This window comes from Balaenoptera physalus, assembly GCF_965194825.1.
Source record: "Balaenoptera physalus genome assembly, chromosome: 6".
Classification (NCBI taxonomy): domain Eukaryota; kingdom Metazoa; phylum Chordata; class Mammalia; order Artiodactyla; family Balaenopteridae; genus Balaenoptera; species Balaenoptera physalus.
The window spans coordinates 100,000,419-100,015,008 of NC_138885.1; the positions used below are offsets into that span (position 1 = coordinate 100,000,419).

Below are 14,590 nucleotides of genomic sequence, written 5' to 3' on the forward strand. Positions count from 1 at the left end.
TCTACATTGGTTTAGCATACAAAAATTTATGTAATTCATCATACATTTAGAATAATGGATAATAATGGAAAAAAATTTTTTTATTTCAATAGAGATAAAACATTTAACAATATTCAAATACAAATTTATGATAAAAACTCTCAGCAAAGTAGTAATAGAAGGGAACTTCCTCAATCTTATAAAACGCAAGTAACAAAATTTATAGCTAACATGACAGGCAAAGTTTAAAATGTGAATTATCCCTCTAAGATCAGAAAAAAATGCAAAGACATCCTCTCTCATCAGTTCTGTTTAACATTGTACTGGAGGAGCTAGACATTGCAGCAAGAAAAGAAGAAAAAAAAATAGGCATACAGTTTAGAAAAAAAGTTCTTTGTAGATATCATCATGTACATAGAAAACCCTACTAAATGTACCAAACAGCTTCTTGAACTTACAAGCAAGTTTAGAAAATTCATAGGATGCAAGATTCCTCTAAAAAATTAAGTGTATTTCTATGTACAAGCAATGTATACTTAGAAATTAAAATAAAAAACCAGTACCATTTACAATAGCTTCAGGAAACATGAGGAATTTAGAGATAATTTTAAAGACGTATATGTGAAACTTGTCCACAAACACAACAAAACATTGCAGATAAATATTCAATAAGACAGCTTAACAAATTTGGAAGAGTAGACACTATAAGAATTATGCTATCAGACTACAATGGAATTAAACTAGAAATTTATAACAGATCACTCCAAAAATATTTGGAAAATTTCCAAATATTTGTAGATTAAACAACAGACCAAAATAACTCATGGGTCAAAGAAAAGCCTTGGGAGAAATTTAAAAATATTTTGAAGTAAATGAAAACGAAAATACAACCTATCAAAATTTGTGGGAAACAGTCGAAGCAGTGCTTAGAGGAAAATTTATAGCATTAAATGTATATATTAATAATAAAATTATTATTAATCATAAAAACCAGTGCAGAAATCAATGAAAACAGGAAAATAATTCAGAAAATCAACAAAATCAAAAGTTGGTTTTTGAAAAGTTCAATAAAATTGATAAACCCCTAGCCCTACAATCAAGAAAAAGAGAGAAGATATAAATTATAAATTATTATAATTATTATAAGAAATGAAAGAGTGCCATCACTACTGATCCCACAGACATTAGAAGGAAATAAAGGAATATTACCAACAACTCTATGCTCACATATTGATAACAAAGATGAAATGGACCAATTCTTCGAAAGACACAATCTATCAAAACCCACACAAAGAAAAACAATCTGAATAGGCTTAAATCTATTAAATACATTGAATAAATAATTAATAATCTTCCAAAACATACAGCAACAGGCTTAAAAGGTTTCACTGGTGAAGTCTATCAAATATTTAAACAAATGACACCATTTTTATTCAATCTATTCCACAAAGTAGAAGAAGAGGGAGCACTTCCTAACTCATTCTACAAGGTCAGCATAACTTTAAATACCAAAAACAGACAAAGAAATTACAAGAACTGGAGAACTACAGCTAATATCTTTCATGAACATAGATGCAAAACTCTTCAATAAAATATTAGCAAATTAAACCCACAATGTATAAAAATAATTATACACCATGACCAAGTGGAATTTATTCCAGGTATGCAATACTGTTTTAACATTAAAAGATCAATCGATTTTACGTCTCACATCAAGAGGATAAAAAAGAAAGGTCATATGATCTTATCAATAGTTGTAGGAAAATCATTTGATAAAATCGAATTCCCATTCATGAGTAAAACTCTCCGCAAACTAAGAATAGAGGGGAACTTCCTCAACTTTATAATGAACATCTACAAACAACCTACAGCTAACATCATATTTAATGGTGAGAAATTAGATGCTTTCCCCCTAAGACTGGGAACAAGGTAAAATTGTCCCCGCTCATCTCTCCTGTTCAACATCATACTGGAAGGCCTAGTTAATGCAATAAGACAATAAAAGCAAATAAAAGGTATACAGATTAGGACAGCAGAAATAAAACTCTTTGTTTGCAGGTGTAAAACTCTTTGTATATGTAGAAAATTCCAAAGGATGGACTAAAAAAATTTGCCTGGAACTAATAAGAGTTTATAACTAGGTTGCAGGATACATGGTTAATATACAAAAGTCAATTTCTTTCTTATATACAGCAATGAGCAATTTACATTTGAAATTAAAAACATTGGGCTTCCCTGGTGGAGCAGTGGTTGAGAATCTGCCTGCTAATGCAGGGGACACGGGTTCGAGCCCTGGTCTGGGAAGATCCCACGTGCCGTGGAGCAGCTGGGCCCGTGAGCCACAACTACTGAGCCTGCGCGTCTGGAGCCTGTACCCCGCAACGGGAGGGGCCGCGATAGTGAAAAGGCCCACGCACCGCGATGAAGAGCGGTCCCCGCACCGCGATGAAGAGTGGCCCCCGCTTGCCGCAACTAGAGAAAGCCCTCGCACGAACCGAAGACCCAGCACAGCCAAAAATAAATAAATAAAAATAAAAATTAAAAAGTAGCTATAAAAAAAAAAAATAGTGTCTTAATGTCAGCTAGTTGGTGGGGTTAACATGTTAAAAAAACAAAAAAACAAAAAAACAACATAGTATCATTCACATTAGTACCAAGAGAATAAAATACTTAGGTATAAATCTAGCAAATTATGTGTAAGATCTGTATAAGAAAAACTAAAAAAACTCTCATTAAGAAAATCAAAGAAGATATAAATAAATGAGTAGGAAGATTCAATATTGTCAATATATCAGTTCTTACCAACTTGATCTATAGATTCAATGCAATCACAAGCAAAATCCTAGCAAGTTACTTTGTGCATATGGACAGGTTATCCAAAAGTTTATATGAAAAGGAAAGAGACCCAGAACAGCCAATGTAAGTTTGAAGAACAAAGTTGGAGGACTGATATTACCTGACATCAAGGCTTATTATAAAGCTACAGTAATCAAGACAGGATAGTATTGGCGAAGGAGCAAATAGACCAATGCAACACAACAGAGAGCCCAAAAATAGACTCACACAAATATATTCAACTGATCTTTGATGAAGAAGTAAAGGCAAATCAATGGAGAAAATATAATCTTTTCAACAAAGGTTGCTAGAACAACTGGACATACACATGCAAAAAATGAATCTAGACACAGACCTTGCACCCCTTACAATAATTAACTCAAAATGAATCATAGACCTTGCTATAAGCCGAATATTTGTATCTCCCCCAAAATTCATACACTGAAACCTAATGCCCAATGTGATGGTACTGGGAGGTGGGGTTTGGGGAGGTGCTTTGGTCATGAGGGTGGAGTCCTCATGAATGGGATTGGTGCTTTTATAAAAGAGGCCCTAGAAAGCTCCCTTGCCCCTTTAACCATGTGAGGACACCAAAGAAGGTTCTGTTCATGAGGATATGGGCCCTCACCAGACACTGAATCTGCTGACACCATGCTCTTGGACTTCCCAGCCTCCAGAACTGAGAAATAAGTGTTGTTTATAAGCCACTCAGTTTATGGTATTTTTATTATAGCAGACTGAATGGACTAAGAGCTAAATGTAAAACACAAAGTTCTTAAACTTTGTAAGATAATGTAGGAGAAAATCCTAGAAATCTTGGGTTTGACAATGAGTTTTTAAATATGACACTAAAAGCATGATTCATGAAAGAAAAATTGATAAGTTGGACTTCATTAAAATTAAAAACTTTTGCTCTGTGAAAGACACATTTTCCCCTGCTAACCGAAAGTACAACGTTTCTATAAGACCTTTTGTAAGCTGAACGGCATAAAGTGAAGAAGAAATTACCTTAGGACACGGCTTGCTAATGGATGCACAGATGCTCATAGACACAGTTCAAAGCTACGGGGGCTTGATGGAGTTGGGCGGTGTCACTCTCACTTCTCGGGTGTGTCTGCCTCTATAACGGCTGGCTGCAAAACAAACATTGAATGCTATTTTCGCTCTTTTTTTGTCTTTTTTTTTTTTGTAAAAGCAAAAATCCTTTTTGATTTCTTTCAGTTAGTGAAAACACGTACTAATGTAGGTCTTTTGTAAAAGAGAAGTGGCATAAAGCCACTCCCACAGAGTAATGGGAACTCTGTACCTTCTGTTCAATTTTATCTGTTTTTTTTGAAATGTAAAACTGCTCTGAGAAATAAAACCTGTTAATAATAATTTAAAAAAAAACAACAACCTCAAGAAGACTTAAATAAATCAAGATCTATACCACGCTCATGGATTAGAAGACAATATTATTAAGATGGCAATTCTGCCAAAATTGACTTATAAGTTCACCACAATTCCAATTAAAAACAGTATTAATAGAAATTGACAAGGCCCCAAAACTTATGTAAAAATGCAAAGTACTAGATGATTCAAAAGAATTTTGAAAAAGAAGAGTAAGACTGTAGGACCTGACAATACCTGACTTCAAGACTAACAGTAAAACTAAAGTAATCAAAGAAATATTTTGGTTTGCAGACAATGAGGTTGGGCAGGATTGTGTTCAATGCTGGAACACAATATCTTTTTACTTTAAACTCAGAGTTGATGCAGACCCAGGGTAGTTCTACCTGAAATGAAGGAAGGCAGAAAGAGCAACACCACCTTAGAACTTTATTGTTGCGTCAAATAGCACAGAACTAATAGGAACTGAGAAATACTCAATAATAGGACTATACAGGATTGAAGATATACTCTCGATGAGCATCTGTAGCTGTGTGCCAGGTCAAGAATGTCAACTGCTAACACTCTAGCAGGACTCTTACTCCTTCTTTCCAACCATATCATTTCATAGTCCCCTAAGACCTCCTTCTTCTCAATCGGGTCACTTTCTGAGGAGGAGCCCTAAATCCTCCAACCTCTCTGTTACTTGGTATGCCCTGATACTTCCAATCTCACTTCGAGCACTGGGATGTGGGATGAAACTGGACAGAGGGAAACAATACTCAGAGCGTGGGGTATGATTTTGGAGACCAGGGTTTCAGACTTTGTTCTGTTATGGTTTCTAATCTTTACAGTGTCCCATCATTAGGTCTCTGTTTCAATCTGAAAATTGAGGGAATTGGACCAAATGTCTGAGAAATCAACTCTAATGTTCTATGGTTTTATGATTCTATGGATAATTTAAGTGACAAAACCAAATTATAGCTACTGTTGAAACTGCACAGACCATACCCCATTATCTTGGTAACCTCAAAAACACCTTGTTAGTACTCCATATAGAGCTTGAAACAATTCTAAGTTGCATCTTACCTGTCTTGCTTACAATGAAGTGATGTTCTATGATTATGAAGATTCCATGGTAAACAATCATCTGTTTTCTCAGTTGGGCACATCTCTTTCAAAAGTATTTAAGAGGTAATTCTTTTAAATGGTGACATTTCAAGGTCAACGTTTTCTGTGCTTCATATTCTTCACAGACTCTTCTTATTCATTATCTAATTATATCTTCATATTAAATATGCCATGGGGTAGGGATGACATTTTTAAATCCTCATTTGACACAGTCATACATGAGATTTAGATGAAATGAATTGACTCTGGATCATACACCTGGGTACCTAGAATGTAATATCCAAGAAGGCAGGGATTTTTGGGGGGGAGGGGCGTCCTGTTTTATTCACTGATGTTTCCATAGTGCCTAGAACAGTGCCTGACATATAGCAGATTTAATACACATTTGTTGAACGAATAAATGAATGAACAAATTTGATTAGTGACGGAAGAGGTCCAATAATTCTCTAAACCCTCAACCATTGTTCCTTTAGTATTGACAAGCGTTGTTCTCTGTCCTCATGCTCGTCCCAATTTTCCTGTCTTTTCTGGAAGCAACTGTCCGGAGGTTTGCAGAGGCAAGGCCTGTGAGCCCTCGCCACTGGGGGGTAACCGGAACCCCCATCTCACAGAGATGGAGCAGGGAAAGGAGGGGCGTCTATGGGGGAACTCCTCCTTGAGAGACTAAAGCTGACACTCCCCTGAGTTTACCAAGGACGTCAGAAAAGAAGGTTCGCTGGGTCCCTCTGTCCCGAGGATGCTGGTCTCGCACAGCTTCTGGTGGCGGAGGTGGGCGGTGAGGGTGGAGGGATTCTCTAAAGAGGGCCCCATGGTCCCAGGCCCAAGGTGGCCCGGGTTTGGCCGGCGCGCTGAGGCTGCCACCCGCGCGGTTCCCGCCTGGCGGCTGGCTGGCAGCGGCGAAAGGCGGGGCGGTCGCGCTCCCCTCCGGGACACTGCGGCTGTGCTCGCCCCCGCCCCTCCCCCGCCGCCGACCCGGCCGCCGATCGGGCGGGGCTTGTGGGGGGGAGGGAGGCGGGGCCTGCAGGGGGCGGGGCGGCCGCGCGGGGAGCCGGCGGCCAGGGCGACGCTCAGACTGGGCCGGGCGCTCCGGCTGCGCGGGCTCTCGGGCGCCGCGGCGACAGCATCCTCCTCCTCTCTTTCTTTTCTTCCCCTCCGCTTCTTTCTTTTCTTTCTCCTTCTTCCCCTGCCCCGTCCCCCGCTCTGCTCCTTCTCCGGAGGACATTAGGTCCTCAGGTCCCTGAACGGTGGCAGCGACGACCGCGGGTGCATCCAGTTTCTGCGCCCAGGTAAGAGAGCCGTCCCCACCTCTGTATAGGGTGCTTGTCTTTCTCCTGCCTCGCCCACCGCGTAGAGGGAGGAGAAGGAGCCCAGGAGAGGAATGGGAATGGGGAGGGGTTGTCTCGTCCTCTGTGCCTTGGAAGCAGGCACAGGTTGGCCGAGCTGTCCAGTCTTCCAGCTGGCGGAAGCTTCAGGCCCGGCCTCTCTAGGTGTCACTACTACGCAGCAGGGGACCAGGGCTGCTACCTGGGCTCTAGATTTGTAGAAGGGTGTGTGACCTCGGTAAGTACCACTTTGAAACGCCCGGGAATTTACGTCGGGTTAGGATATCTGTCTTGAGAGATATACTTGTGAAAGAATTTCGAGATAGAGGTATTTTGTTTTCTGGGGTTTTTTGTTTGTTTGTTTTTTGTTTGTTTGTTTTGTCCATCTAACTGCAGAGAACTGCACACTGACGAATGAGTAAGTTAGAGAAGCCTTGTCAAGTTGACATCATTTTCCCTGTAATTCTCCCAGAAACAGCTTGGAAGAGCAAGATTGATGAATATTTATAATTTTAGGAAAATGAAAAATTAATGTCTGGTCTTGTTGGAGGGCGGGACACGAAAAAATGAGTCTGGGTGAGCCTGAGCGTCCACGTAGTCTCTTTTTAAACGATGGGGGTGGGAAGCAGCATATACAGTGCATCTATTTTCTTTTTCTTCTTAAAAGGTGCTTTGGGGGCTGCAGTGCTGGATGCCTTCCTTCCCCAACCTCGTCTTTTGTTTAAGGATGGAAATTTAAAGGAGTGTGTGAGAGGAGCCAGGAGTGGGGCTCCTGTGTGTGTTTGGGTGTATGTAGGGGGGAGGGGGTAGTAAAACGCATGGGGTCAGAAAAAAAATCCTCGAAAACTGGAAATGGATGTTATTACTGCCTAGCATCAGGGTTTCAAGATTTTGTCAGAAAATAAAAAAAGCTTTATTAGCAACAAGCCCGTTTGTAACAATTGCTGTGTGCCATCAGCTGTAAGCCCTTAGCATAATGCTTCCAGCACATAGACCCTTTAAAACTGACTCGATGTGAAGGGTTTTTGTTTAAATGAGCTCACACACACAAGCATGCACAGGGGTATGGTGGTACACACCACATACACACACACACACATAAACACATTTGCATATATAATACACTATATACCTAATGTTGCAAAAGGGAGTGGATACTTAAAGACGAATCTTTAAATATTTATCCTTGAAGGTTTGGGATTATGGTGTGAATGAAATTTGTAGAGCAAAACAAATAAATATATGTTGTTGGGTGGTATATAATTTTGGATGTGAGGCGAAAGGATTAATGAATATCGGTAAGGTACTAACTTAAATGTTAAAAATATAATTTATTTTAAAATGATCGGTCTGGGAGAGGAAATGACTGCTAACTGAAATTGAGGTTTGCAGCCTCAGTGAGGCGATGGAGAACAAAGCCTTTTATGTGAGCCACATTATGCAAAATGTCCCATGCTTGAGCTGCAGGTACCAGCCTAGTATAAAGCATAGCTCTGTAACCCTGTCATTTCACTGTGGGCAATTATAATTTTTTTGGCAATGAAAATAGATTAAATAAATAAAAGCTCTTGAGAATGCCCAGGAGGAAGATTATAGCCTTTCACTTGAATGTGACTCAAAACACCCATTTAACTGAGCAATTGGTGTCTACATATTTTGGTAGAAATCTTTATGAATCTGTAAAAAATCATGGGCATTTCAGTCACCCCCTCTTCATGCACAAAAGCATTTCCTTTTCAAGGAAAGGTGAAAGGCGTTTTTGTCTTTCACTAAAAAGTGTTATATTTGCGTGTGTATGTATGTGGTGTGTACCACCATATGCCTGTGCATGCTTGTGTGTGTGATTTTACGTTGCTTTCCTGGTAATTTTATCTGGTTATCGTAGGTTTACATCTGGAATCACGATTTGCATGTGATAGAGCTATTGTGCCTTTAGGATCAGTGGTACATGCTGTTTATCTGTCCGTGCTTTATTTAATTTTAGTATTTCACAATATGCTATAATGTTATTTAATTTCCAGAATTCTTTTTGTTGTTGTTTTTATTTTACCCATAAGCAGAAATTTGCTTAACATACATCTGGAGATCTAAGCAATTTAAAAATTGAGCTTCCTTTTTTTTAAAAAAATAGTATTTTATATACATGAATTTTCATTTTCTTTGTTTCCCTCCTCTTTTCATTTCCCTCGCCCCCATCAAGTAACCTGTTTCTTTGTGACTCTGTCAATGCTGCTTTCAGCTTCTAGTTATGTCTAGACTATCAAAAGTAGAGCCAGTGTTCTCAGGAATTTCAAATTTAGGATTTGTTAATTCTCTGTAGCAACTCTCCCAGGATGACTTGTTTACAGCACCTTCTCAGGGAGGAAAAGGAGAAAAAATGTGCTGAGAGAGCATGACCCAGTGAAACTGGCACAGCCATTACCTCATCCTAGTAGCTACTTCAGATTCATTGAGAGAGCAGGCATCCTCTCAGTGGAAACCAAACACCAGGAGCACACCCATCTCAAGGCAGAAGCCTTTCTCCTCCCATAGCAGCCTCTACTGTGTTGCTCTGCTGAGGTTAAAGGGATATTTTCTCTTTTATGGATTTCTTTTCAAGGATCTTGAACTTGGTCATAAGTATTGCAACCAGAAATGAAACTTGGCACAGCATACCCGAAGGAATAATTTCATTCCTTTACCACTTTTGGCTTAAATCGATTTGCAAATTTTCTAAACATCAGGAGGGAGAAGGAAGAAAAATGCTTGTTGGTGTATTTTTGCATGTTTTCTTATGACACCCATTTTTTTTGTGGAATTTTACTAGCAACTAGATAACAGACTGGATTGTTACGCTTTTGAAAAATGGAGTTGCACTGTTGGATTTTAAAATGAAATAGTTACAACGTTTGCTTAGATGTATACATGACAATATGTGGATACTTAAAATATTCATTGATGTCCCCATAAGACTGACCATATGAAACCAACTTGGGGATTTTAGTATTCCAGTTGATCACTTTGGTTAATGAATTCCTTTCAATGCTTAATTTCCTCTTGACAGATTAAGATAAAGAATCTGAAATAACAGTTACAGTGGGTGATAACACCACCCCCAGGTCAATACCATATCCCTTAATGCTAAAAGTAGTCATTTAAGTAAGTTATTAGTAATGCATTAGTAAAAGTTATCCAAAGATAACATTCTGGAACAGTCATAAACTCTTATGTCTCTGAAACATCAGGTAAAGATGCTGTTACGCTCTTTGAGTCATATCTGATTCTCTCAGATATGTCTGTTCTTTTTCTACTTTAGTTCTCCCTATGCCTTTCTTAATGCCATTGCCTTGATGATCTGCTCAATCTAGACCTTCTTATGTGTGAGCAGTATTTTGATCATTTCACTGATTTTTTTTCCCTCTCTTTTCATTCCATTCTTTAAAATCTCATATTTGAATGTTAGTCTTCTCTAGGCATTTTGTCTTCAATACTGTTACTCTCAATACAAATTTAGCCTTAACTTTTCATTTAGGAGAGTATTTATTCTGATTTATTTATTTATTTTATTATGTATCTCTTAAGTTTCTATTGGATGTAGGATATTGTACTGGGGACTATGTATAGAGACACAAAAAATACTACAGGGCTCCTGACTTTAAGAAACTTATGTAAAGCAATTATACTCCAATAAAGATATATAAAAAAAAAAAGGAAACTTACAAATAAAGTTAGAGGGATTTGTTTCTTTTGTAATGGGGAATAACTAAGAAGTAACATTTAAATGAGCAGCTATTGTGTTTCAGGTATGATACATAAGTGCGAGGGACTGCACTTGGGCAGGGTAATGTCCCAACACCTCAAAGACAAGCTTTTATGTATCAGTTATGTAAATGTCCTAATGTACACCCTGTATATCCTTCTTTTTCCATATATGTATTCTCTCTATATAATTATATAAATATTTGTATATATAAACTAGGGAATTGTAAATATAACATTTCTGACACACAGTGGAAGTACTAAGTATCTCAAATGCTTCAGCCAGTCAGCTGAATCAGCTGTAGAAGGTCAGATCATTAAATGCTGGACAGCACATGAAAATCTCAATTCAGATTATTCTAAGCAACTTTTGGTGTCTCAAGAAATTATCAGTCCCAGGAATTGATTCCAGGCACCAAAGCAGTTAAAGAACTACAAAGTAAGAAGTGGCACACGAAGGGCCAAAATCATGGGAGAGGGTCTGTGAGAAAGTTTGGGTGAATAGGTGGGGGCAGAGGGAGATGAGGAACGAAAGCAAATTCTCAGCTATATTCCCTTTAGGCTGGAGATGAGCCTTTGTCTAAGTGGGTGAAGAGGGAAAAAATCTGTTTTGTTTTTCTACCTCAACATAATATTTTCTTTGAATCCCTCCCCTGTCATTACTTTGAACTAAGGCCATAGGTGTTTTCTTGTAAAATTTATACAGGGTGCTTTTTGGAAGCAATTCTATAGTGAATTAAAATTTTTAAAACAATATGAACACAATTAGTTGACTTTTTATGAGAAACACTGTGAATGTAATCTTTGAACTTAGTCTTTCCTGTTCAAGAGAGGTAAACTCTTTGAGTGGTGATACTTTTTAACTGTGATACGTTTTACATAGACGTTTCAGTGAAATTCTGTGGAAGTTAAGACAGAGCTCAGGATTTCCTTTTTCAGTCAGTTGTTAAATTTATATTGTGGATTTTAAAGAAAGTTTTAAACAATTTGATTTTCATTAATATACACCAGAGGGGACAACTCTTATGTTTTGCTTTTTGTTATGTTAATAGGCCTTTTAGAGAAAATAATTTAACTAAGATCACACAACTTAACTTTCCTCCTGCTTTCTTCTTTTCTTCCTTTCTTCTCTCTCACTGTCTTTCCCTTCCTTCCTTTCTCCTTTTCTTCCTTTGCTCCTTCCTTTCAATTTGTACTGGCAAAAAAAAAATCACTGATCATTAGAAAATGCAAATATAGCCTGCTATTTTTCTTGCAGTTTATTTTCTATTATATCTATATTTCTCATTTAACATGCGGTTTTATGCCAATTTCTCCTCCTTTTCAGGGCTCCATCCCTATCTTGGCCCCTTCTTTGATCTTGACTTTTATATTCTCTAGCATTGAACAATCTTTTCCTTGTATACCAGTCTTTGATCATGCTTCCTTCCTCTAGAAGGCCTTTCTGAACCAGGAAGAAAAGTTACTTCCTTGTTTCTTCCCATTATTTGTACCCAAGTTGACTCAGACTCCCTTATCTTACAGACAATTGCTTATCCCAATTGTGTCCTTTCCAGCCTTCTTCAAATTAGTTAAAAAAAGAAAAATATGGTACACCTGTACAACTTATTGCTTTCAAAATGAAAAATTTGATTGGCCAACTGTATTTTGTTATTTTATTAACCTGATATCAAATAAAATGGTTTGACTGTTTTTTAAAATTGAAATTGATTGGTAAAGTCATTATGTGTCAGGCAATCCACTGTCTTCGTTTTATGCTAGCTAACTACACTGATGTTCACCTAAGTTGAACTACATTAATTTAATTTTAAATGAAATATTCCTAGTTACATTGCTTTGTACAGCATCAGCATTAGCCATCTTGAATCCATCTCAAAATGATCATAAAACACAGTACTTGAATATCCATGAGTATATTTCGTTGCTTAAATATCTAGCTCTCTTATATTTAAAGCTAACTTATAAGTAAATATACAAACAAGCTCTTTTAGTTTGAGATAGAATAATCATGCCAATATGAACCTTTTATATCACATTACTTTAGGTATTAATGGATTTATAGTTGGCCATGTTGTAACAATTGCAACATACTGTATTATGTTGTTAATGGACAGCAGTGAAATTATATAATAAATTGGTATGAGAAAATGTTTTCTAATTTTATTGGCTAGAAAGCAGCACAATTAAATAATGCTCAGCTTTGAAACTGTATTATTTTATTTGGGTATTGTGCCTCTCAAAATTGTAATTTAGTCTTTCCTTTAGAGTATACATTTTTGAGCAGAACAATATTTTAAACAATATGCTGCCTGTTTTTCTGGTGTTTATGAGACCACATTCCTTTGGCCCACTTTGAAAACAAACAAGCAAATAAAAAGTTTTTAGGATTCAGTTATGCATTCTTTTTATGTTAATGTCATCTAATATAGCTAGGAAAAGATCTGATTCTGTAATTTACTACACATACTTATATTGTTCAAACAAAAATCTGCAATCTGTAGCATACAATTTCTTTGCTCAGTGGACAAGAATATGGAGTTATAACACCTGTAACAACTTATTAGTCCACCAAATGTGTCTACCTTGTGTTTCACAAAGGGCTAGCATGGTGGTATTTGTTGGGGGGGGGGGCGGCGCTGTGTATGTGTGTAATAATCACAGAGTTAGCCTTATGTTTATGCCATTTTCTATAGTTGAGATAAATTGTTATATAATCAGTTGATTTATAGAAAATTTAAAATTATACTTTGATGCTTTGATGCATATGAGAATATTTGGTAGTAAATAAAATTTTATAGGACAAACAATGACATAATTATTCATTAACGAAATCAAATCAGATGAATTTCAAACAATTACTATATTTTTCTGTTTGGAGAGATATAGTCCAAATTTCACTGCCCATTATTAAAATCAAATGATACAGCTAAATCTTGTGCTCAAAATCAAAGCATCTCCATGTTGATCAGATGTCCTGAATTGAAATACTGGTCCCTTAAATTTATCTTTTAAGAAGTGCAGGTGGCACTGCTATTGCATGGAAAATGCAGTTTATCTTCATTTAAACAGCAGAAGCCAGGAACATTAGAAATTTTGCTGCTAAGAAAGCATTAAGAAAGCACTGAGCATCCTATTGGAAGCTAAATCTCTTATAAAACAACCAAGTGAGTATGATCTAGGGTTTATTTTAATGGGTTTGGCCATTGTGCCTCAAACTAAAGCTTGCCTCATTCATAGATTACATGATGAAAATTATTATAGACCATTAAGTGGTCTTTGGTGAAACTGAGGTTTTGTGGGGGTTTTTTTAATGTTCTTATCACTTTCAGACCAATCACTAGTTCCATTATTTGGGGTTTTTTTGTTTTATTTTGAAAAATACCACATTAAGTGAGGGTGGTCCATATCAAAATTGTAAATTATGACAACTTGGTACAATCTTGGACAGTCTCACTGCCCTATTTCAGCCTCTTCCCAAAGACTACCATCAAGTTTTGTGATAAGAATCCAAAGTTTTCCATTAAAAAACTGATATTGAAATGAGTAAACTTATTAATGAAATCTTTTCCTTTTCCTTCCTAATATATTTATAGTCCGTGTAACAGTAGCTTTTTGTAACCCTAATAATTGGTGGCCTAGAAGGACTGTGTGCTTATACATCTGGAAACAAAGTCTATTGTTCTGTGCCTCTGCCCTGTGACAGAAGGGACATCAGTTCTTAAGACTTGCTAATTATATATGACTTAGATGTTTGGAGAGGAAGAGGGACCCTTAGGAGCAAATGGTGTGAACCTCTGATGTACATATAAGTAAACTGGGACAGGGAGTGGTTAAGTGACTTTCCTGAGGTTCTGAGTAGTGGAACCGGGCCTAAGATTTAGTTATTCAGGTCAAACGCAGCCTGGTAAGGGGATGCCAGTAAAGAACCATCTCACTCGGACTCTCTGCTTCCAATTCTGGTTATATTTTTGTTCTCTGACCTAAGGGTGGGGTGATCTGGCAGTCATACCTGCCCCACTTTGTGACTCAACTGTGACTTTCACATGAATATAAAAGAGGGAGGGACTCAGGCCATTCCATCCAGCCCCATGCCAGCTCCACTGCGGAACGTGGTGAGGCTAAACCCGGTCCAGGAAACACTGACAGGGCTGCTGCACCAGGTTCATTCTTGTGGTTTGGATCTCTTAGGACAGAAGTTTAAACTCTCTGGGGTTGTG

The 14,590-nt window shown here is 37.5% G+C and overlaps 2 protein-coding genes across 45 annotated transcripts in view; one reads left to right on the forward strand and one right to left on the reverse strand.

The window, feature by feature from the left end:
* The window catches only part of LOC309663367 (uncharacterized protein), a 102,030-nt gene extending 95,433 nt beyond the window's left edge, over nucleotides 1-6,597 (reverse strand). The window contains exons 1-2 of the mRNA XM_082467361.1: nucleotides 5,272-6,597; nucleotides 3,823-3,947 (exon numbers count right to left, since the gene is read on the reverse strand). Coding sequence (XP_082323487.1) covers nucleotides 5,951-6,535 — 585 coding nt within the window. The 5' untranslated portion in view covers nucleotides 6,536-6,597 and the 3' untranslated portion in view covers nucleotides 3,823-3,947; nucleotides 5,272-5,950. The remainder of the gene's footprint in view (nucleotides 1-3,822; nucleotides 3,948-5,271) is intronic.
* MAP2 (microtubule associated protein 2) overlaps nucleotides 6,361-14,590 on the forward strand; it is a 278,235-nt gene continuing 270,005 nt past the window's right edge. For 16 of the 44 annotated variants that reach the window (XM_082466891.1, XM_082466897.1, XM_082466899.1 and 13 more), the window contains exon 1: nucleotides 6,363-6,599. The gene's annotated coding sequence lies outside the window, so the exon portion shown is untranslated. Of the gene's footprint in view, nucleotides 6,600-14,590 lie in introns of all 44 variants that reach the window. The other 28 variants (XM_082466917.1, XM_082466895.1, XM_082466927.1 and 25 more) reach the window with 10 other exon arrangements.